Source organism: Mirounga leonina, unplaced genomic scaffold (assembly GCF_011800145.1).
Source record: "Mirounga leonina isolate KUSES-001 unplaced genomic scaffold, KU_Mleo_1.0 Mir_114, whole genome shotgun sequence".
NCBI lineage: Eukaryota > Metazoa > Chordata > Mammalia > Carnivora > Phocidae > Mirounga > Mirounga leonina.
In genome coordinates this window covers 46,185,025-46,209,370 of record NW_023270265.1, presented here as the reverse complement: position 1 = coordinate 46,209,370, position 24,346 = coordinate 46,185,025, and the positions used below count along the sequence as shown (strand labels likewise).

The window sequence follows — 24,346 nt, the reverse complement described above, 5'->3', positions numbered from 1 at the left end:
AGGCCGCCTTCATTAACTGGGACAAATGGCTGGAAGGTGCTGAGCCCTCTTACGTAGTTTGTTCAGGGGACCCTTGGAGTGGGGTCACATGCCATCTGTTAAGGATTTTACCGTGTCTGTGTTTTGGGTTTAGTTCTGTGCGTAATATTAATGCCAGGCATGGCGGTGACCAGCACAGGATGCTTGGTGCTCACGTTTTATGACGGGTGGGTCAGACGGGAAGGAGAAGTGAGCTCAGTTAAGAGTGAGAAGTTGATTTTGACCCGGGCACCTTGAGCCTTGACTCCTGGGGCTTTGTTTTCTTTATCTGCTTGTAGAAACTGACTTTTTAATCCACTAGACTGGGTCAATAATTAATCTATGTATGACGATGCACTAGGAAGGGAGGGGATGAAGCATTTAATGAAATGCATCCATTTAAATGCATTTGGTCATTTGGACAGAGTAATGAGCAAAGCTAAGCCTTTGGACAGGAGTCCTGGTTTCATGGATTTTACTCCATTTGCAAAGGGGAAGGTAGGACATGTGTGTAGTAAGTGGCAAACCAGGGTCACCTTGATAGAGTCATAGCCTTGGGGGACCAGACAGTCCCAGCTCTGCCGCTGACCTTTGGCAAGCTGCTTGACCTCTCTGTGTCTCATTCCTTATTGGTGAGATGGAAGGAAAATAGTCCTGCTTTTAGGGTTGGGAGAATAACTTAATATATGTAATGTATTTAAACAGTGCTGGACAAACACAAAATATTATGTAATCATTAGCTATTATTATTAGGTCACAGTAGTAGTAAATAATAATAGTAACCAGGGTGAGCACTCCTTTTTACTCACTGAACAATTATTGGACACTTTTGAAGTGATAGATGTGGGACATACACTGGAGGGCAAAATCCTTGTCTGCCCTCCTGGAGCCTATGTCCAGTGGAAGTGGGGACAGCCCTCAATTAAGTGACCTCAGGGTTAACTCCAGGCTGCCTCTCTGCTAAGCCCTGTTCAGGCATTGCCTCACTTACACTTGGCAAGTAGGTGTGTGGGCTCAGTGGGGCTAAGTCACCTACTTGCCGTCACCTGGTTAGTAGTGGCCAGGCTGGATTTGAGCCCGTGTTGGTTTGACTGAGGAGTCGAGCTGTCCTCCTTATCAGAGGCTGGTCCTTGGATGCAAATGTGGAGACAGCAGTGTGTGTGCAGGAGGTTTATGGGGCCCATCGTGGGACAAGCCAGGCAGTGCAAAGGGTCAGGCCGTGACGCAGTCACCCAGAGGTCTCCCTCACACCATCGGGAGCCATGTGGCTGGGATGGCTCTTCCAAGCTGTCGCCAGTGAGGCCTCTCCCATCCAGCAGCCACTGTGCGCAGTCTGCCCTGGGGAGGCTTCACCGTGGGTGGAGCAGGTCTTTCCAGCTGAGGGCAGATGCTGGGCGGGACAGGACAGTGAGCCATCAGCAGGATGACTCCCCACTTTTGCAAAGCTCTGTGAGCGGTAAGGACCCCTGTCTTCCTGGGTGGCTAAATGTGGACTCCGCATCAGCAAGAGCCAGATGCCGATCCCAGGGCGACATCGTGCTCAGATGGCAGGAAGCCGTGCCGACCGAAGCTTCTGAATCGCTGTAGACCTCTGACCTGCGGCAGGAATTTCTCTCGTCGCTCAGCCTGTGCTGAGGATCTTCTCCAAACAGCTCAACTTCTCTAGGTCCCTGGAAGCACTGACGTCTCACCACAGACATGTTCTGCGGCAGGAGAGGGGTGCTGGCACGCCAGCGTCCTGTGCCATATTCTCTTTCACACGTTTGCACGAGGATTAGAGGGCAGGCTGTTCCTCAGCGCTGATGGATCGGTCATTAACGTCCGTGATCTTCAAGGGAAATTCGGAGAACTCTGTGGGCAGGAGCTGGAGTAGGGGGAGAGGCCGTGGAGCGTAGAGGTCATGACGGCCATGGATCAAGTCCATGCCCTGCCTCCCTCCCTCCGGCTCCTACTCTCACCTTTGTGTTTACGACCCTGGAGGATAAAGGATCAGTGGCAGCCTGCAGGAGACTATAGTCGAGTGTCTCTCAGCAGCCTGTTTCCTGGCAAACTGAGACATTTCGCGTCTCAGAAGCAGTCTGTCTGGGTGTCACTGGCATGCCTGTAATGAGCCCTAAAAGTGGCATGAGGGCACGTTCATAGGGCTGAACTGGGAGCCACCCTAGGGCCAGGAGGTTGGCCTGAGACATCAGAGAGGGGAGGGTGAGCCGGCCAGGCCCCGGCCAGGACAGCGCGGGCCCTTGTGAAGGTGCTCCGATGGTCATTCGGGAGTAACGCCTGGTGAGGGGCCAGATCTTGTTACTGGGGAGAGAAAAATAGTCATGCTGAAGATTCCCGTGTGTCTGACACAGTTTATTTTTTTGGGAAATGCTTACAAAGTCATCGGCAGTCCTGAGTATTCCCAAACGGATTGTTTGCGGAGGGCGAGGCACACCGGGGAGAGGGCCGCCTCGTTGCTCCGTCTGCAGAGGCTGTGAGCTGTGGGTCCACCAGGCCAGCATGGGGGAGGGCGCTCAGTCCACTCTGGACCACCAGGTCACTTCAGGGACCTCGATTAGTGAGGTTGGCGAGTTAAAGCTGTTCAAGGGAGGGGGTGGGACAGTGGCCACACTCTGTGGTGGGGTCCCACAGCCTGGGATCCAGACCTGGCTTTGCTGCTGCTTTACCCAGGGGTAGCTTAGTGATCCTGTGCACTTCCTTTTCTTCTCTACCAGAAGACACCTGCTATCAGGATCACCAGGAAACTGTGTGAAAGTGCTTTGTAAACGATGCCAGGCTTGTAGAGCAAAGGGATGTTTGGTATCGTCTCTGAGAGGTTCTACCCTTTGTTCCATGAACGTTGACCAAGGACCCATGATTGGATGCTCTGGAAGAAACAAAGGTGAACCCAGAACCCTACTCCTGCTCAGGGGGAAGAGACGACCCAGCCCAAATGAGCTCAGTGAGCTGGAGATGTTGCATCCTTGTGGACATGTTTAGGTCCAAACCTGGATGTTCTTCTCTGGCAGAAAATGAGCCTCATCAGTGTTACCCATGTGTAGGGCTTGGGTGGCTCTCGACTTTGCCTACAAGTGAGCTAGCCCGGCCAGTCCTGCTTCATTGTTCCTCATGATGAGAAATTCACAGCTTATGATTCAGTGAGACAGAAGGGCCTCCTTCCTGGCCATGTTAAATGGCCTTATTTCCTTGTAGGGAAAAATATACATAATCATTATTGATGGCACCATATCAGAGGTCAGGGAGTTATTGATCAGTGATTTGAATGTGGATGCCAGCAAATGGAGAATGATGAGGGGGCTCTCTGGGTTTCATTTTTTTTTTTTTTAAGATTTTATTTATTTATTTGAGAGAGAGAGAATGAGAGAGAGCACATGAGAGGGGGGAGGGTCAGAGGGAGAAGCAGGCTCCCCGCCGAGCAGGGAGCCCGATGCGGGACTCAATCCCGGGACTCCAGGATCATGACCTGAGCCGAAAGCAGTCGCTTAACCAACTGAGCCACCCCGGCGCCCTGGGTTTCATTTTTGTAATCACCCTTCAGGTGGCTGCAGGACAGTGGAGATGTCATGGAGTGGGGGGCTGAAGCGGAAGACAAGAGCGTGCCCACCTCTTGGGGGCTCCTGGTGGAGGAAATAGGCCGTTCACATGCGTGTCATTGAGAAGCTGGCTGGCGGGGGCTCTGGGCGCTCAGCGAAGTCGGGGCCAGCACAGCCTGCAGTGAGCCCCTCCAGGAGCTGTCAGCTGCTCCCCGCCGCCCACCACCTCAGCGTCCGCCCCCAATCTTTTCTCAGAGCCCGGCTCTGAGACGTCTGATGCACGGAGCAGTAGCTGGAGAGAAGGCATTGCTTAGGCTCTCTGGACAGAGCTGATGTAATCAAACCGTCCATGTGCCCTGTGGGCGTGGGATCTCCGTGACTTCTCCCGTGAGCCTCCCTGCGAACTGACAGGTTAAAACGGACAGCGACTTTCTGGGGTGATGAAAATCTTCTGGAATTGGCTGGTCTACTGAATTTGTGCGTCTGCTAAAAACTACTGAATTGTTGGTATGTGGATTACATCCCAATTTTAAAATGGTATGAACACAACCATGACAAAAGGAGGAGAAACCAGCTTCCCTAACAGGTGACGTTTGAGCTAGAACCTGCCTGGGTCTCCTCATTGCGGGAAGGCCGACCGACAAGCGCATCATCATTTAAGTGCTAAAATCGTTGAAACAGCCAGTGACTATCAGCTTATGCAGGTGCCCAAAGGTCACTCTGGGAGCTCTGAAATTCTAATAAGTACCTGAATCCTGTTTGTTGTTGCTATCATTTTCTGGATGCCCAATGCGGTGCTCTGTAACCACATCGGCTTTTCCTGATCGTGGCAGTGAGGCCCGTCGTGTTTATCCTGAGCGTTTGTTTGCTGTTCTGTTACGCGTCGTGATTGCTTTCTGTCTCCTGTAACTTATTAACTAGTTTTCTAACAGCCTTCCAAATCACTGTGCACCTCAAACAATCAGAACATCAAAACAAAACCCCAAACCCATCGGCTCAGATGGCTAACACCCTGCTCTCGTCAGCTGTTGATTTGGCTCAGTCCCTAAACTTGGAGGCCAGGGGCTGAGGCCTGTTGGGTCACAGGGCTTTGGGCTCAGGCAGACCTGGGTTGGTTTGGGCCCCAGCCGCAAAGTCTCCCGGGCTGTATAACCTTGGGAAGCTCCCTAATCTCTCCAGAAGCCAGTCTTCTCCTCTTAAGACAGGGCGACGACACTCAGCCTGTGTCTCGGGTTGCGGGGCAGGTTGTGAACACAGAACGAGGACATGCGTGCAGTACCCAGCACAGGGCCTGGTGAGGGGCAGCCCCATCAGGGATGGAAGCCGTGAGGACCGAGGCAGCTGAAGCCCACAGCACTTGCACAAGCCTGGCCTGCAGGGGCAGACCACGGAGTCATGGCTGCCCCCGTTGTTGTGGCGATCGGTACCCCCTCCCCGCTCACGGAGGTTCAGTGTCGTTGAAGAGATTCACTATTGGCCTTGGTATAACTGTCTCGATTTTACATGGTGGGGCCTACAGTGATGGCCCTGATGGCCACTCCTCTGTCCCCATGGGAGAGATGTGGTCCCTTCTAGAGGCACCAGGTTGAGGGAGCCACCCCTTGCACACACATTCTCTCCCGCTCCCCCTCGCAGCAGTGCTGGGTCCCAGGATCCCCGCACTGTCCAGGCAGGAGCTGAGCCGCACCTCCACAAGGGCCGACCCCCCCCGTCACGGGGCTGCCCAGGAGCCTTCTAAAATAGCCATAGCACAGAAGGCCCGGAATGTATTTGGACTTATATTTGGAATTGCTCTTGGAAACAGTCCTGGCCAAATGTAACACCCATCTGGGATGGTTGAAGAGGAAGAAAATTAGGTGGTTCAGCAGAAGGGGGCTTGGCAGCCCCTAAGCTGCCAGGGGGCTGGCTGGGTTTCAGGGTCAGCTGGCTCTCACTCAGCCCCACCAGCCATGATTGCTCCTGCTGCCGGGGCCGCTTGCTTCATGCTGGACTGTCCCAGCTGGAGACTTTTTCCCTTCAAACTAGTTCCTGAACCTTCTACTCATCGGTCAGTCCTTCAGGAGTATGGTTCAGGTCTCCTTCCAGCCCAGGACAGCCGTATAGCCATTGAAACTTATTCTTCCTTCTAAGTCTTGCTTCTTCAGATGGAACAGCTCCTTCCCCCCAACATTCGGTACCCAGCACTGAAGCAAGCAAGCATCTTTTGGGGTCCCAATGTGCCAGGGTGGAGCAGAGCGACACCCTTCCTCATTCCCAGTGCCCTACCTTTGTTAATGCATCCCGAGATTTGCATAAGTGTCCAGGCAGTTCTGTGGTGATTCGTTATGAGCTTATGTCAGCTTAAACCTGTTGTGTATTATCCCTGCTGGCTTCTCTCCCCTACTTCATCTTCTATAGTTGATTTTAAAAACAAAAACGTGGATGTTTAGATTTATCTCTTGTTACATGGGTGTGCCTACTCCAGCTTTTGGATCCTTACTCTTGATACATTTCCTGCTCTTCTCAACATTTTCTGAATGACTTTAAACTATCCAAGTGGCTTTCAGTCATCCTTGGTCACTACCTGGTCCTTTCCCCCCAAGAGAGTAGCTGCGGGGAAATCATAGCAGTGAGTATTGCTGACGTTCTTATGAAGCATGAGCCTCATTCTTCAGGGGACCCAAATAGCACTCCCCCAAAAGCGAGAGCTCATGCTTCTCCTTTGCCTTCCTTCTTGTATCTCTGTGGGAAAGCGACCCTGTGCCCCCCATCCAGCTGCGCACTCAGGACTCCGCCAGGGTTGCAGGGTAGGAGGGAGGTGCTGGCAGAAATGACTCCTCAGCCTTCCTGGCAACGGGAGGTTAAAACCCACACACATTGCCTGGGGCTGTTGCAACAAATTTCCATAAACCTGGTGGCTTAAAGCAACAGAAATCTATTCTCTGGCAGTTCTGAAGACTAGATATCTAAAGGCCAGGTGTCAGCAGGGTAGGTTCCTTCTGGGACTTCTGAGGAAGGGACTGTCCCAGGCCTGTGTCTAGCTGCTGCTGGTGGCTGACAGCCCGGGGTGGTCCCCGGCTTGTGGCGGTGTCACCCCTTCCTCTCCCTCCGCCTTCGTGTGGCCTTCTCCCCTGTGTCTCTGTCTCCTTTGTAAGGACACCAGTCATCGGATTTACAACCCACCCTATATCCACGATGATCTCATCTCAGGATCTTCAACATAATTTTGTCTGCAAAGACCCTGCTTCCAAATAAGATCCTATTCACAGTTACTCGGGACATATTTTGGGGGGATTTACAGAATCCACACAGAAGGGATGGCCGTTCGTTGTGATGAATAAAGTCTCTGCTCAGATGTTTTTGACAAAGAGGAGCGTGAAGGACGTATAGTTAAAGATCTACATCCTGACATGCACGTGGGCTCAAGGGAGTCCCGAGGCCCAGCGCACATTCTGTGGGCAGATCCAGGGTTCCTGGAGGGTCTGAGAGGCCAGGGACACCCCCTCCGCTCTACTGAGGAAGTGAGCCTGGCCTGTTTGTAAAAGGCCTTGAACCTGCCTCATAGAAGGTGGGATCCTGAGTTCATTTCACCTCACCTCAAACAGATGAAAATCCGTAGTCCTCCTGCCCCCTATCAGGGCTGGCCTGGCCTGGCCTGGTTGGAACATCAGCCGTGTTCCAGTTTATGCTCTGTGATTACTTCCTGATCTCTAAAGAATTGTATGGAATCAGCATGAAGTTACTTGGTGTTTAAAATTGAGGCAGGTTTCGGGGCTCTTGTTTTATTTATGAGCCAGACATCCACAGGAAATGTTCTTACTACAAAATCAACTCTCAGTATGGAAAGCTTGGCCCAGAGGTTGGGTTTTTAGATAGTAATTTATGTGATAGAATTCCAGTTCGACCAGAGAATGTGGATAGTCCTGTAGGAGTCCTTGGTAAGAACTTTGGTCTTGGATTTACTATTAAACACAGATTTTGATGACAGTTTCAAAGGTGTCACTTTTCATGGATATGGTTTCATGGCCTGGGCCATAATATCAGTGGGACTGATAAGAAATGTGTGAGCTGGGAAAGGCACCCCATCAGACTCATGGCCACATGGTATGGTGGCACATAAACTGAATTGTTTTTTGAGGCCCATGGAAATCTGATTTTGGCCTTTACCCATCAGCCTCTAGCTTATACTACGACCAGCCTGCAGTGATGGGTGCTGCGATGGACAGGTGATGTTGGGGGACACTGTAACAGGTGGATGTAGTGTTATCCTGGGTAATGTGCCCGGGTGGGCACAGATCTGGGGGGCATGGACTCACCAGTCACTGAGCATCACAATGACGGGTCTGGAAACAGGGTCTTTTGAAGAGTTAACCGAACAGGCTGAGGTCTACAAAACTCTCCCATTCAGGGGTGTGTGTAGACTTTAGGCCATCTGTGGGCAGATCCCAGGCATCTCCAGACTTCTCACAGGTGTCCTCTGTAGACACTGGCTGTAGATGGATTCTGAAGGGGTCAAAGGCCCTGTGCCAAATGTCTGAAGTGAAGCAGCTCTGGTCCCTGAGAAGCCATGCTCGTGTTATCCATATATCTGCATACCCTCCCGTTAGAGGGAGGGGCGTGGGAGGAACATCTGCAGTGGGCCTGGGCCATGGGGGCCCTGTGGTTTCCGCCCCAGTGGGTGTGCTGAGCGCTCGGGTCGGCCGGAGTGCAGAGAGTAGTGGCAGGACAGATGTGTACTCCTCAGACATTTGGTACGGAGTAAAGATTTACTGACTTGCCTTCACTGGAATAAGTGAAGCCACGTTGGAGAAGTTGGGGTGGGGGGGAAGAAAGTGTGGTGTTAGCAGGTGAGAGAACGTGAGTCCTTGGAGCCCGGGGGCCGCCCCGCGTCAGCCCCATGTTCCCACAGGCAGGCAGAGGATGGTGTATGAGGGAAAGGTGCAGCAGGGAGGTCATGTCGGAGTGGGCATTGGAAACGCACCAGGCAGAAATGAAGAAGGGATTTTTGAAAAACAAAAGATGAAGACTCACCCTCTCTGCAAGCAGAAAGCAGGAAGATTCAGTGTGGGAATTCACAACTCAGTTGTGTTAAAGAAAGAAGTTATGGGGTGACAGTGGAATCACGGGCCTGTCAAGCTGCAGTGTACCATCTCACCTGCTTTTATGGGTGCTCAGAATCCTCCAAATGAGGTGATTGGAAAAGTGCCACTGTGGTAGGTCTGTGACCTGACTCCATCCGATACAACTTGATGCCATCTTTGTTTTCGAAAATATAAAATATGCAGATATGTGCTTGAGTAGGCACAGAAAATTCCTGGAAGGCTATTTCAGCAACTGATAACGAAGGTCATCTTTGGGGAGCAGGACTTCCAGTTAGGACCACCAGAGAAACTGGGCAGGAAGACTCTCCATGCTGCATTTATTGTGGTGTTACGGTTCATCTTGTCTTATTGGTTGTTTATGTGATATAAGAAAAGAAATATCCCATGCTTTAGAAAATCTATCTGTAATGCAAAGAGTCCAGTAAAATATATTTGCAGAGGATTTATTGAAGGGAGGAAGGTTAGAAAGAAAGAGAAAGCAAGCAAGGAAGCAGACCCTTATCCTGATGCTTGTTCAAGGCTGGAAGGCAGGCATCATTCAGGACCATTGGAGGGGGGTCAGGACATGGCGTGGGGACAAAGACTGGCCTCAACTCCGGGTATAGTGGGGAAAAGTGGGGACTTATAGCCAAGGAGGAGTGGGGGTCAGGGGGTTGGAAATTACTGAGAAGACACATCGGGGTAAGTAGGTTGGGGTTTTGACCAACCGGACCTAGCAGGATTCTGGCTGAAGACAGGCTGGGGGGATTAGACATCTCCTGGGGGGCGGTGGGGGACCAGGAACCCACCACATATTGAGGGTGATCAGATAACAGAGGGTGGGGGATTCTGGCTAAACTGACCTAGCAGGATTCTTGCTGAAATTGGGCAATTTGGGGATGGATGTGGTCATCTACAAGGTGAGGCCTACTTGGGAAGAAGATTTAGAGGAGCCCCAGTAAAGTTTGGTCAAGGAGTGGCACCGCAGGAAGACATGGCACATCCATGTGGTGGGATCTGTGTGAACAGACCTATGGACAAACAGGGTTACAGGTGACTGCATGCATATGTGGGGGTGGTTTTTATATTGTGTTAAAAAATAAGTCCCTACTAATCTAGAAAGATACATCTTATAGTTTTTTTTTTTTAATGTTTGGAACGTCTGTGGAATGGGCAGGAATTTTTATGAGGAACTGTAATGTTGTAAGAGCAACAGATGTTCTTGTTGCCTCGGATGGGAGGGAGAGAGATATGAAGGAGCATAACATTTTCATGGCCTGTCTTCGCTCTTATACAGTTTCTGAGCTTTCAGGGAAAGCAGGGCAGCATGGTCAAGAGGCTGGAAAGAATAAAGAAAGTACTGGTGGCTTGTCTGGGGCCAGTGTAGACAAGTCTGAGTCCAAGAGATTGTGTGTGGCCCTGGCAGAGGTGGGGAGGTGTGAGAGGCGGTAGGAAGTGGCCCATCTACAAGGGAACAAAGAGAAATGGCAGGGTCCTGATGTACAAGATGAGATCGAGTGATTGCATGTTGATTGTAATTGTCATCCAAGGAGCATGATTTCTCATTCTCAGGTGGTAAAAATATCTATTTATTTTATTTACAGGTTATACTCTGACTATCTCTACTTCGCAAGTTCGAATAAATCTGCCGATGACTTTCATGAAAAAGTGACGGAAGCTCTGCAGCTGTTTGAAAATTGCATGCTCGATTATTCCTTGCGTGCCTGCGTCTACAACAACACGCTCAACAATGCCATGCCTGTGCGTATCCTGGAAGCCCGGCCCCCCTCAGAACAGGCGCCTTGGTGCTTATTATGCAGGTGGCATGGTGGATGGGATGGGAGCATAGAAACACAGAGAAGCATTTGAATGTGCAGACGCCTCTCCCCACGCCCCTGAGTGGTGGCTAATGCACACACAAACATGCACGGACGTAAAAACTGTAAAGGGATGGGCCCTTCCAGCTGGCACCAGGCTTTCTTCCCTGCTGATCTCCCTGGTACAATACTCTCTCCTCCCTCTGCAGGGAATGAGGGTGCATTTAGGAAGATTACCATGTAATGAGGCTCAGAAAACGCACCCTGCAATTAGGATTGGCAGACATGGGGACCCAACTCTCAAACAGTCTTAAGCATGTTCTCCAGTGGTGGATTGTTCTGGTGGTTTAAAATATTGCCCACTGGTGACTTCCAGTGTCTTCGGCAGAGCCTGAATGGAAAAATATTTTCCCTTGATCTCTTTTCTTTCCTCTTGTTTGCCTTCCGGAATATAGCTATACATTCTTGCCTTGTTTTATGCAAAAGAAGCAGCTGGTGGTGAATTCAGCACACTTTGGCTAAGGGTGGTTTTCTGCTGCACAGCTCTGGGTTGTGTGAGTGCCTTTACAGTACGTTTGTGCAGCAAGAAAGCCTTCCAGTCCCGGGGTGTGGTTCACGAGCGCTGCTCTGTGGAGCGCATCATGTGGTAAGGCAGACAGATGTGCTGGAGGTAGAGGCTGGGAACCCCCTGGGCGTGGGGAGTTCAAGGTCAGGGGGTTTCATACCCTTTCTTTTTTTTTTTTTTAAATCTTATTTATTTATTTATTCATGAAAGTCAGAGAGAGAGGCAGAGGCAGAGGGAGAGAAGCAGGCTCCCCGCCTAGCAGGGAGCCCGATGCGGGACTCGATCCCAGGATCCTGGGATCATGACCTGAGCCGAAGGCAGACGCTTAACCGTCTGAGCCACCCAGGCGCCCCGGTTTCATACCCTTTCTTGTTATCGAGGTCATCCTCTCTGGAAGGCAGGGTACTAGTTCTGGCAGGATGCATCGGGCAACGAGTTGGATTGAGGCTCTCCTGCCAGAGTTTTTAGTTTGTCAGAGAAGCTGCAGACAAGGGCACAGATCCGTACAGAATCTGGCGGGGGGTGTAGGGTAGAGGAGTGGCCTGTGGAGCCAGACAGTGCAGTTCCCAGCCTGGGCATTTACTAGCCGCATGACTCGGAGCAGTTGTTTCAGCTTCTCTGAGACTCAATGGCTTCTTCATAAAATGGAGTGATACCACTGCTTTACCAGGCTTTTGTAAGGATCAGAGCGATAGTTCATTCACATGGAGGGGAGAAATAAATAATCCTTTTCTTCTAGCCATCATAGAGTCATTGGTTGGGGCCCCATAAATTAGACTGACAAAAGACATTCACAAGAGAAAAAAACCCCACAAGTTTATTAACGTGTGTGTTGCAGATACACACATCCCTGACGAGTAACTCAGAGGGATGGTTAGAACTCAGGCTTATATAATGTCTTAACAGGAGAACAATATATTTGTAGAGAGGTGACCAGACAAAGGGAAAGGACTTTGAGTTTCTAGGGCAACAAATTGTGAGAAGGCGAATAAACGTATGAGGAACTAATGGCTGGTAAGGGCGAGTTTTAGTGAGGTTTGTTACGTCAGATCCTTGGTGCTATTTTAAGGCTGACAAAGGTCTAGAGTTGTCTGCAGTGATAAACTTTGGTCCATCCTGGTGGAGAGAGGGGTACCCTTACAAATTTAGGTACTGCTTGTAGGCAAATGGGGTGAGGGCAGAGAGATTTTCTTATATCTGTGTTTCTTCTCAGTTGCTTTCAGCTCAAAACAATCCTTATACCAAAGTGGTATATTTCAGGGCAGCGTATTCTGCCACCCTTCACGTGCATTCATTGTCTCGCTGTGTCTGTGCCTGGCACCTGGGCTGGGACTGCAGCCGTGGCAGGACAGGCATGTCCTTGGGTCCCGGTGCAGCCCCAGCTCTAGCAGCGTGAGTGACATAGAGGCTGGGATAGAAGCTGTGGCCCCCAGCAGAGGCCACCTGGACACGGCATCAGGGGGACTTCCTAAGAGAGGTAACGTTTGAGCTGAGGCCTAAAGGATAAGTCTCCCGGGGACATGGAGATAGTGAGATGTCCAGGTGAGGGGAGCAGGATGTGCAAAGGCCGAGGGGTGAGCATGGAGGGTATTTGCTACAGCCACTACAGCACGTGGTTGTGTGGGTGGTGGGGTGATGGCATGATCCTGCATCACCGAGGATGTGGTGAGCCTTGGAGGTCTGGACTTCATCCTGAGGGAGAGATGAGGGAGATGGGTCCCCAGAAGGGCTTAAGGAAAGGATAGTTGTAGCAGTTCTGCATTTGAGAAAGATGCCTGGTGTCCGGGGTCCTCAAGGGTGGGAGGGGGCCTGAGTCCCAGAGACAGGGAGGCCAGGGTTGGGGTGGGATGGGATTTCTAGAAGAGAACTGGTGGCGGAGTCAGGGTAGGAGAGGATGGAGCTTTCTAGAAACAATTAGGAGGAACAGTGGAAAGGATGTGCAGATGGATTAGATGAGGTGGTGGGATCAGAGGGGAAACCACGTGTTTTCTGGCTGACGTGCCAAGTACACTATTTGCTTCAAGATGGCTCTGGCCCTTAGCTGTTGCTTTTTATTATGATTATTTATGACCATGAGGGTCATCCATGCAGGGCCTGCTGGAGAGAAGAGCCACTTCCCAGAGACATTTCCTGAAAACTCGTAGGCGTGGAGTGAAATGGGGACTGACCTCACTCACAGCTGAGACTCGATTCGTCTCCAAGGGCATACACTGGGTGCCCATTCTGTGCTCAATACCGTGCTCAGTGCTAAGAAACCCCAGCCAGGGCGTGGCCTGGAAGGGAGGGAGGGCACGAGGCAGGACAGGGAGAGTAGAGGTGACTCATCCAGCCAGCGTGTTTCAGAGAAGGTGCTGGAACCATCCTGTCCCAGTGCCGTGTAGCACACTATCGAGAGACTAGATGGTTACTCAGAGTCCAGTAATTTGGAACAGAGAGGCCCGAAGGGGCTGCACGGCCTGGCACCAGCAAGAAGTGCAGGTAGACTCTTGGTTTTATTATTGTTATCGTAGAATGTAAAGTATGCGGAAGCAGGGAGGGAAAAACAACTCAAGAAAGCCGTCACGTGAGGGGCAGCCGGGAACCGTGTATAAGACTGTTAGCATGGATTCTAGTGAGGTCTTAAAGGGGGCTGTGGCGGTTGGGAGAACTGAGCTCAGCAAGCCTCTGGGTCTTCTTGTCATCACTGTTCTCAGCGCAGACCGATGACGGGAAGAATTGGCTTTTGCCACACGCATAGAGCTGTTGTCATTTATGTGTGTTCCTGTTCTTATTGTCTCTTTTGCCCACTGAGGTCTTGTGCTCCCACGTCCCAGGCTGCGTGACTACTGAGTTCTCTCTTGAGGAGATTATCTAGCAGACACTCTGAAAGGGAGGCATAGGTGTGGGCTTTACTTCCAGGGCCTTCTACGAGGAAGTGCTTATGCATGCTGGATTTGGATGGGCAAGGCCAGGCAGTGCCAGGTGGAGCTCCTGACTGGAGGTACAGCTTATTTCAGGGGCTTCACATTGTGTGTCTCTCACAGAAGAATGAGCGTCTGACATAAATGTGATACAAAGTGGACGTCTGTGCTGCCGGGCACTCTGCACGCCACCGCCCCCCCTCCCCCCCCCCGAGCTTGCCGGGCCTCCAGCCCCTTGGCACCTTTGCCAGTGAGATCGGGATGATGGATCTCACTTTGGTTCACTCCCAATGCTGCACCAGGTGCTGTCTTGAGCTTTTCTGGTACATCATGTTCTGTCCTCCATGCTGCCCTGAAATCCATGCCCATTTTACAGATGAGGACACTGAGGCTCACAGACATTAACTCTCCCACCCAGAGACTTAGAGCTGGTAACAGGCCTCGTGTTCGTCCCAGGTCCTGTGGCCTTGCAGACTCGAGGCATGTCCACCTTAGCTGGCTATCTGCAAAAGCAAAGGTCTGAACTGGCTTTTTTCATTTAGTCTCAGGTTTTGCTGAGGTTGACGAGATGATGGCTTAACAGACACCTCTGGTCAGAGAGAGATGCCCAGGGGCAGGATGGGTAGATAGGACGGGGGTGGTGGGCGTCACAGATCGCAGATTCGGTCCCTGGCCAGTTCCTGCTTAGCAGGAAGAGCCAGGCTGTCAGGAGCAGTGGGAAACCCTGCTTTGAGGGGGGAATCATCAATTCTGGGATGAGGGAAGCAGATTTCCCTCCAGCTGTGAGTCCCAGCTCAACCACAGCACAGGCAGGACGATCTTTTTCAAACATAGGTGGACCTTGGTACTACCCTTCTGCAGACGTTCACTGCCTTCCCATGGCACCAGAAGGCATGAGCCAGCCCGGCCTCCTCCCCACCTGCCCCCCCACACACTGTTCTGCAGCCACACACTCTCCTCCTAGGTCTTCAGGCCAGCTTCTTGCCTCAGAGCCGGGGTTTGCAAAGCATGTTCCTGGACCAGCAGCATCAGCGTCCCCTGGGAACTTGTCAGAAATGCAAACTGGTCAGGCTGACCCTAGACCCCAGAAACGAGCACCTTGGGGGTGGGCCCATCAATATATCTAACAGCCCCCTCCAGGCAGATCTGTTGTCCCCTTGGGTTGGAGAAACAGGTTCTAGTGCCTTTTCCCACTTCCTTCTCCTGGGTGTGGCAGGGCTTCTCATTCTTCGGGTCTTACTTTCCTCTGACCTCTGTTCTCTGTCCCCACCCTGCTTGTTTCCCTGTAGCATGGGCCACAGCCGGTGGTTCCAGATGTTGGTTTCTTCAGCAGCTTAGCTCTGTGTCCCCCACGAGCCTCCAGGCTCCAGGAGGCCAGGAGCCATGTCGGTTACATGGCAGTACATCTCCATTGGCTTGGGGGGCACCTGGCATGCCACACGCACTCGATTATTTGCAGAATGAACAAACGAGTTTTCGACACTAGCAGATAGTAGATGGGTTGGGTGGGGAGCTCCACCTGAACCCCCGATTGGGAACGGAGAGGCTTGGCATGGCGCCTGTCTGGGAAGAGCCCTGTACCCACCCTTCCTTTGCTCTGTCCCCACGTGGGGGAAAAGTCCCGGTGGCAGGGACCCTGGCACCAGCTTCTCCTACGTGTGGTGCTCCCAGCTGACCCCGGGCCGGCCCCCACCCCTTCCTGGGCTTCCCTTTCTCCATCAAGAGTCGGCTGGGGCAGATCACTGCAAAGAATTCTCTCAGCTCTGATGTTTTGTAATTTTAAATCTATCAGACTCTTCTCCTAAATACCGTTTTTATCTTTAGTCCATTTTGATTCTCCGGCCTCTGCGGGGGGAAGGCAAAGAAGAACAGTTCTGAGGGGGACTGTCCTAGGTGTGTCTTAATGGCTCCCAGCTGTGGTAGTGATGTTGCGTGCACCAGAGAGCGTCACTTGGGGCGGCCAGAGTTTTCCTGCAGTGGTAAGAGGGCAGGCGAGTCAGAAGAGGGGGTGTTCAAGGGGACCCGGGAGCCTGCAGCTGTGGGAGCCAGCCTACCTCCCTTCCCCAGACCCCCCTCCCCCGCTGGGGCCATCGCCGCCTGTGAGGGAAGACCCCACTGCAGGAGGGCCTCGGCCAGCAGGTCTTCCTCTTCCTGGGAGCGGGGGGGGGCCCTGCCCACAATGGGCACAAACAGGCTTGCAGAGAAATAGTCTGTCACCTGTGGCCAGGTCAGGAGTGGGTTCCCAGTGATGATACAGGGCCCTGCCCTGTCACCAACACCAGTTTCTTTAATTCTAGGAAGGTCTCAAGCCCCAAAGGCAGGTTCTCTAGAAGAGATGACCTTCATTAGGCTGAGGGAGGCGGTGAGCCTGACAGAGAATTGAAATGCCCTGTGAGGCTGATGGCTCGGGAAGGCCTGCTCATAACAGTCTGTCTGTGTTAGAGGCGACACACACAGGATTTCTGAGGCTGGCACATACTCATTTTCTCCGTGGCTTTGGCCCAGCTTGCAGTCTTCTTTACGGGTTGGTGCACAAGGAAGCGACAACCTGGGGGCTTGTGGCAGCTCATGAGTTTTGGAGACAGCTTATCCCCCTCACTGTTTTTCTTCCTCCGCATCCTCCCACATGATTAGAAAAATAATGAAATGGGAAAAGAATAGCGGGAGAGGAAATGAGGTAGTCGGAGCCTGGCTGGCCTTGTGCGGCAGGGGATGACGGAGGGGTCCGAGCCCTCGGCTTAAAGAGCGAGGCTCGGAGGGGGCACCTGGGGGCTGAACACACGCCAGACTTCGAACTTTCCACGCTGGGACAGCGGGCGGGCTGGGCATGGGACGGCATGGCCAGGCCACTGGCGGGGACACTTGGCACTGGTGGCAGGCGAGGGCTGGCTGCTCGGAGGCTGGACCGGAGCACAGGAGGCGTGACGGGGGGCCTGCCGGGGGGGCTGGCGTGAAGCGAGGCAGAGGCAGCAGAGGGAAACATTTGGGAAGGCCACAGAGACAGAGCAGCAGACAGGAAGGGGAGCAGGGTCCCTAGGACTTGGGGAGGGTGGGAGAAGGAGCCTCAGGGCAGAAGGGGAGAGGGCTGTTCTCTCCTGAAACTCTGAAGAGCTTAGCAGCAACTGTGAAGTTAGCTGGGATGTGCCAAGACCGCTCTCACTTCGTTTGTAAGTCAGGGGTTCCCCAAAACACTTCTGGGGTTCAGTAAGTCACTGGAAGGAGTCATGGGGCACACTGAAGACTGTGGTACTCATGGTTACAATTTACAGCAGGGAAGGGGTACCTGTTAAAACCCGCGCAGGGAAGAAGCACACGATCCGCACGGAGCCTTGCCAACGAGGGAAGCCCAGCCAAGCCTTGGTGGCTAGACTATTTCCTGGGGCTCAGTCACATACCACCTTTACTGTCCAGCCCCTGCCGTAGGTCACACTGATCCTGTGTCACCCAAAGTCCCCGTCATAACTCATGCTGTTTACCGTGGGGTAGCCTGATGCCCCAGGCGAGCAAAGATACTTATCAGGTAGGACATCCTAGGGGACCTAGAGGTCACCTCCCAGGAGCCGAGGACAGGGGCCAGACTTGCCTCTGGGTAAGGTTAATTCTTCAGTGTGCAATCTTGCAGCTGGGTGTGAGAGAAGGCACAGGAGGATGGGGACCCCGGACATGTAGTGGCCACATCGTACACTGCTGTTTGGGTGTCCACACGGGCGCCTGGTCACGGGTGTTAGGGTGGCCCCAGGCACTCGGCAGGTCACTCACCTGGCTCGTGCCCGAGGCATTTTGCATGGCCGTCGTGTGCTGGGGTAGGATCCGAAACAGCCAGGTCATTGTGCAAAGAATGTTCGCACTGTTCATGTGTGCGGTCTTGGCTTCTTCCTTCGCCCAAGTCTTCGTTCCAAAACGGGTCACGCCGCTAGCAACAGGGTCGTCAGGAGGATTCCATGCGACTCTGAGTAGGAACCTTTGGTGTGGGGAGCTCAGAACCCTCCATGAGGACTCAAGAATGCATGGTGTTTAAAATTCGTCCTTTGAAGGCAGCTGTTCACTCGGATAGCTCTTTTGGTGTTGGCTCGTGCGCATGCCGTAATACTTGGGGAAAAGTATTGGGGGGATAACTCCTGAAGTAACGCCTGCCTTCTTCTTTGGTTCTAGGTGAGGCTCCAGGTCGGTTTGTATGCTGTGTACCTTTTGGACTGGCTCACTGTCTTTAACAAAGAACAGTTCCTCATTCTTCGCTTGGAAGACCATGCATCCAACGTCAAATACACCATGCACAGGGTCTTCCAGTTTCTCAACCTCGGTAGGAATACCACGCGGGAGACCATGGAGCTGCCATGGGCCCTGTGCACCCGGGCCGCCCGAGGTGCTTGCTGAGTCACGTGCAGACTCCGTGCACTGGGCCAGGCTGAGCTGGGCAGCTAGTTCAGTAGCTGTTTGCCAGGCACAGGGCCTGGTGCCGAGGTGGTGAGGGGGTCCCTCATCGGGGAGCTTTGAGTCCAGCAGAGGGAGAGGGGAAAGGCACAGCTCAAGTAACCAAGGAATGTGGGGGAAGGATAGTGCCCTCACCATAGGTTCGTACACATGACTTGGGGTCCCAGCTGCTGAAGGTTGGAATGGAAGGCTTCATGGAAGGAATGGTCTGTGAGCTGAGCCTTGGGGAGGGGTGAGATGTCAGTGTGTGGCTGGAACAATCCTGCGGAGGCCCAGGCTTGGAGGAGGGAATGGACTGGTCATCGCATCGTTTCAGGTTTTTAGGGACCCCTGGAGTCGGGGCCACGTAGCTGAGTGGCACGTTGGGGTAGGTCTGCTGCTCCTGGGCATGGCGATGGCCAGTAGGGGTGGGAATGTGGACATGGAGTGCTGCCCATGCGGATGGGCACCCCTGGACTGCTTGTTGAAAGTCTAGAGCAGAGTTCAGATTCCTTCCCAGGACTCCTCCCATGGCCCCGTCTAATGATCTGGCCTGGGAATTTTGTTGGTGGAATATTTTTTGAAGTATATTTGCCCGCCACTGGTCTTGGACCCTTTTGTCATGGGTGAGCTGGTGATATGAGGGAGTGTGATTACTTTTCCCTTTGAGGGCCCAGAACCATTTTTCTTTGATTTGGCCACTGGTGGATTCTGTTGGGTTGATGAGCTTGTTTTTAGTCCCTGAGACAGTGAAGACCAGTTCTGTTCCTTCTATTACATCTAACCCAAGGACACTGGAATAGGGTTTTCTGTGTAAAGGCTCAGGACTTTGGCCAAATCCCGAGAGCCTGAGCAGTGATCCGGTTGGTTAAGCCAATGAGAGGCCTGTGGTTCAGAGGGCTGGGATAGGGGTGGCTGGCTTGTTTCCGGCCCTCCCTCCCCACTGATCCCCTTGCTGCAGGCGGAGGTTCAGCTCATGGGGTCTCTGAGCATAGGTGGCCTCCCCCTGGCCCCCATGGCCACCATACAGCACAATACGGAAGGTGAAATACGGCCCAGCCACAGGCCCTTTGCGTCAGCAGCCTGAAGCAGAAATGACACTGGCAGAATTCCAGCAGGCTGGTTAGCAGGAAAATCTAAGCACACGGACCGTGTCAGGCAGGTCGGACGGTTATCCAGGGACAGGCTGACGGCCACGAGAGCCAGCCCTTTGTGGCGATGTGGCCACAAAAGCAGGACGTGAGGCTTGGGTGAGGCTGCATCCCCCAGGTCCTGCCGCACTTCCGAGGGCAGGTGTGCAACCCCAGGCTGGAGAGTCCCTGCTCGTTCATGAGGGCACTTCCGCTTTCCACCCCCAGCAATTCCAGGAGGGGTCCAGCCAAAGAATTTTCATCTCCCAGCACTTCAGGGGAGCTCCTATCTCAACACGAAGCATGACTGGGAGTTTCGCACAGTTCCTTCCTGCCACGCCTCCGGCCTCATGGGAGTTTTTCTCTGTGTTCCAGGGCCCTTAGGTGAGAAACAAGAGACCCTGATGACAAAGAGCCCCGCATCCAACGCGCGGCGCCCCGAGGACCGGAACCTGGGGCCCATGTGGCCGGTCACCCAGAGGATCCTGCAGGACTTCTATGGGCCCTTCAACACTAGGCTGGCGCAGGTGCTCGCCGACGAGGCATTCGCCTGGAGGAAGACCTGAGGGCCGAGCTCCTGCGGCGGGTTCCACTGTACCATGATGGAAGAGTCTCTTTGGGGGTGGGGGGCCCTTTTACTCACAGCGTGGAGAAAACCCTGAGATTCTTCTTCCCCTCCCAGGCACGTGTTTAGTATAAGCATTTGTGGTGTGAAATAACCTGGCAACTGACCCTTCACGGAGCTCCCCAATCCAAGGCCACTGGAAACTCCACTTGGGAAACTGATCCCTCCTGCACCAGAGCGGCCAGGCTGCAGGGGTGAGGCGGGCGGCGCCAGGCACGGGGGTTCAGGGGAGGCGTGGCTGGGGGCTGATGATGCTGGGATCCGATTGAGCACACCGGAGGTCACGCTACGATGTTGGAGGTCATGTCACCATGCCGGAGGTCACGTCACCACGCTGGAGGTCATGCTACCACATCAGAGGTCACGTCACCATGCTGGAGGTCATGCCACCATGCCAAAGCTCATGTCACCACGCTGGAGGTCATGTCACCATGTCGGAGGTCATGCTACCACGTCAGAGGTCACATCACCACACTGGAGATCATGTCACGATGCTAGAGGTCATGCCCCCATGCCAGCGGTCACGTCACCATGCTAGAGGTCATGTCACCACGCTGGAGGTCATGTCACCACGCTGGAGGTCAAGTCACCACGCTAGAGGTCACGTCACCACGCTGGAGGTCACGTCACCATGCTAGAGGTCATGTCACCACACTGGAAGTCATGCCCCCATGCTGGAGGTCATGCCCCCATGCTAGAGGTCACGCCACCATTCTAGAGGTCATGTCACCATTCTAGAGGTCATGCCACATGCTGGAGTCACGTCACCGTGCTGGAGGTCATGCCCCACGCTAGAGGTCACTTATACTTCCATTCAGTTCTGAAACACAATTCAGATCAATACCTTCATTTGGGCAGAGAATGGAGGCTCTTTCCTTTCTTCCTTTTACTCCGAAGTCCACCCTTTATTCTCTTCAGATGTAAACCCTGTTCACTTCACTTGTATGAGAGAGAAAAAACAGTCGAATTTTGGCAGCCCATTGGTTTCTCGGACCGTCTCCCGTTCTGTCCTTGCTTTTCTTAGGTTTAACTAGAAAATGGATGTTTAAAACCGCTTTCTGCATTTCGTTAGGCATAGCTCTCTCTTCTGCCTCTTAACGTGTTTCCTCCAGAGCTTATTCAGTTTATAATTGGAAGGGAAGTTTTTGCTGTTAATGCCAGACTGAGCGACTTCCAGGAACTGAACTCTTCATGGGAAATCTGGGTATCTTGGACCCTCCTCATGCACTGAAGGTCACTACCAGGCCTGGAGGGTGTTTTAAGTTTTAGTTCTGGCCACAGACACATTCCGGTGCTCTGCCTTCCCACATTCTCCACCACATGTGGCCAGAGGCCCTTACTGTGTTCACAGACTACAAGATGCTTGTGTTCTGTTTCAGAAACACAGTGAGTGAGCTATACATGGGCCATGCATGGTATGCTGGGATTCTTAATGGAAATTTCTAGGCTCCTCTGCAACTTGGTTTCCCAATAGATGGACTAAAGGTCTCATCATTTCTTGGAAGTGAAGGGGAGAGATTGAAGAGGACAGTGGAGCACACTCGGCACCCAGCCCCAGGTGGGACCTCGATGAGACTTCGCCCTGGAGGGTTTCCAAGGGAAGCTTCCTGCGAACCAGAGCCCTCCGGTCAAGGTCCCTTAACGCCAAAGTCAGAAAGTGCAGGTGTCTTCGTGTCCAGCCATCGCTCGCAGACGTGCAGGTTCGCTCGGCTGTCCAGCCCTGGCACCACTATCTTTCTGCCATCAGGAGGTGGGACGCGCAGCCCGTCTGACGGCATGCAGAGGGCCATCGGTATGGACGGCTGAGCCGTCTCTGCTCCCAAAGGGGCTGTGTGCCCTGAGACCCGCTTTGTGAGACAGTGCCCCCTTTCCCTTTCCCTCAAGCCAGCAGGTGGAGCGGGGCCGGCGGGGGAGTCTGGCCTGAGCCCGGGGGCTGCAGGGAGATACCACTCCGCGTGCATGTGTACCTATCTGCAGTGGATGGTGTGTGCGTGCGCGTGGGTGCCTTTTCTGAGTGGGCTCCCTTCCGGGTCTGTTGCTGATGAGGCGCCTCCGCTCCGGACACGGCCTTCTTGTGGATTAATTTCTCTGCCTACGAACTTGTCATTTCCAGTACACATTTTGCTATTCTACTCCAACCACGACGACGACAAAGGATTTTTCCTACGCACTCCTATGCATGTGAATAACGTGTAGTGTAATTCTGCTTCTTACAGAAGTATTACCGGAGGTGTTATTTCCAATATTATTTGGTTTATTCTACAAATCTTTTTGTATATGCAGGCCCAGCCCTTCGTGCCCATCCGTGCCATCCAGTTCCTCTCAAGGGGCCTTTCTCTGGAGGGCGTATCTGTCACCTCTGCTTTGTCGCGTTCAGGCCCGGTTCTCGTTGGCGGCCCGGGCACCGTTCCAGACGGCGGCCCTCGAACCTGTCGTCCAAAACCAAAGTGAAAGGGAGCATTTCTCATGACCTGGTATTGAAGTGACTTTGTGTCCCCAAAGCCGCGTGTCGGACTGTATTCCGTTGTACACCCTAAGTAGTAGCAGGGGTGTTCGTGAGCCGTGGGCACGCTGTATTTGTATTCATATTTAACAGTAAATGTGGACCCTGTGACCCGTCCCGGGAGCGCATGCCATTCCTCGCCCTCCTGAGCACCTGTGGTAGGTTCCGCATGGCGTCTGCCACGTACAAATGAGTCTGGGAAATCGTTCAGGGTCTAACCTGTGGGCTCTCTGCGTGCACTGGGTGAGGGGGCCTCCTGCATATGGGGACGGAGAGAGAAGAGCAGAGAAAAAAGGGCTCTGACGTGACCAGTGACTCCCCACGAGCGGCCTGCCTCACATGGGTGTGTGCGTGTGAAGATGGACTTCTGTGAAGAAGGTTGGGGTGACTGATCACAGGCCCTGCTCCTCCCAGAGGCTGCGCTCAGCCTGGCTGCTTCCCTCATTCCTGGGGCCAGGCCTGGCCCCGGGGGCAGTGAGTTGGAGACTTCTGGTGTCACTGGGTGTGTGTCACTGTCCTAGATACTCGGGGTCCCCTGGCTGCACTGAGATGGAGGAGATGGGGTCTCAAGTTTGGGGTTCTGGAGGCCTGGGTGATCCTGGGGCCACTGTGGCCCATGGTTTGGTCCCCTAGTTCTGCAAAGAACCCCCCTGGGGAGAGTCTCTCTCCCAGCACTGCCCCCCCCATAGTGGTGTGTTGTGTAGGGGGCCAGTGAGTCCAGGCCTGGAAAGAGGAGGAACCGCATCTCTTGATGAGGGAGCCAGGAACAGCTTGGCTCAGCAGAAAAAATGGGCCTGAGAGGAGAAAGGGGGGTGGGTGGGACATGAGGGGCAGATTGGACGGGTGAGTCTGGAGGGTTGTTTGAGTCCCTGTCCCAGGAGACTTTCCGGAAACCCTCTCTCCTGTGTGGACACCCACCCCTACTCAGGAACCAGCTCGTAGGGAACATACTGATGCAGGTCATCTGCATCTTAACGTGAACCTCCCTTTGGAACGACCTCTTCCCAAGCGCCCCTATTTGGGAACCAAAGCAAAGGCTGTGCTCTGGAGGAATTTCGGGCCTCAGCCAGCAGGGAGGGAGAGAGGTCTCGGGTGTAGGCGGGTATTACCCTGTTGCTCCAGAAATCTCACCCTCTGGGTAGCCACTCTGCTTGTGGGTGAGGCAGATCCTGTTAAGACTTGCAAGAAGAATCACCTTCCCAGGACCCCCCAGGGCCAGGCTCCTGCCCAGCAGCCGGGAGAGGGCAGGGCCCCAGCAGCGTGAGCAGCAGAGGCCCTGGGGACCTGGATTAGTACCCCTCCTCTGCTGGAGCACATTATGCCAGATTTAGCGCCTTAAAACAACACAAGTTGATCATCTGGCAGTGCTGGAGATCAGAAATCCAAAATCAGTCTCATGGGGCTAAGGCCAAGGTGTGGGCTCTGATCCTTCTGCAGATGCTTCTGGGGGCCTCCCCTTTCCATCGCTGGTGGCCACTGACCCCGTCCTCAGTGTAGCATCTTCAAATCTCTCTCTGACTCTAGTTCTGCGGTCACATCGCCCTTCTCTTGACTGTCCCCCTCCTCCCCTCAGAAAGACTCTGGTAATTACTCTGGGCCCACCCGGATAATGCAGGATCTTCTCCCCATCTCGGTCATGTTTGTAAAGGCCTTTTGGCCACGTAAGGTGACTTATTTACAGGCTCCAGGGATTAGGGTGTGGATGTCTTTGGGAAGGGTGATTGTTCAGCTGCCCATAGGAGGGTGGTCCTGCGAGCCAGTCAGGCAGTCAAGGGAGTCTTGCCC

The 24,346-nt window shown here is 53.3% G+C and overlaps 1 protein-coding gene across 1 annotated transcript in view; it reads left to right on the top strand.

The window, feature by feature from the left end:
* Positions 1 to 22,678, top strand: part of CHST15 (carbohydrate sulfotransferase 15) — a 35,377-nt gene extending 12,699 nt beyond the window's left edge. Inside the window, exons 5-7 of the mRNA XM_035030824.1 lie at positions 10,216 to 10,372; positions 18,046 to 18,193; positions 19,809 to 22,678. Of these exons, the coding sequence (XP_034886715.1) occupies positions 10,216 to 10,372; positions 18,046 to 18,193; positions 19,809 to 19,999 (496 nt within the window). The 3' untranslated portion in view covers positions 20,000 to 22,678. The remainder of the gene's footprint in view (positions 1 to 10,215; positions 10,373 to 18,045; positions 18,194 to 19,808) is intronic.
* The last annotated feature ends 1,668 nt before the right edge of the window (positions 22,679 to 24,346 follow it).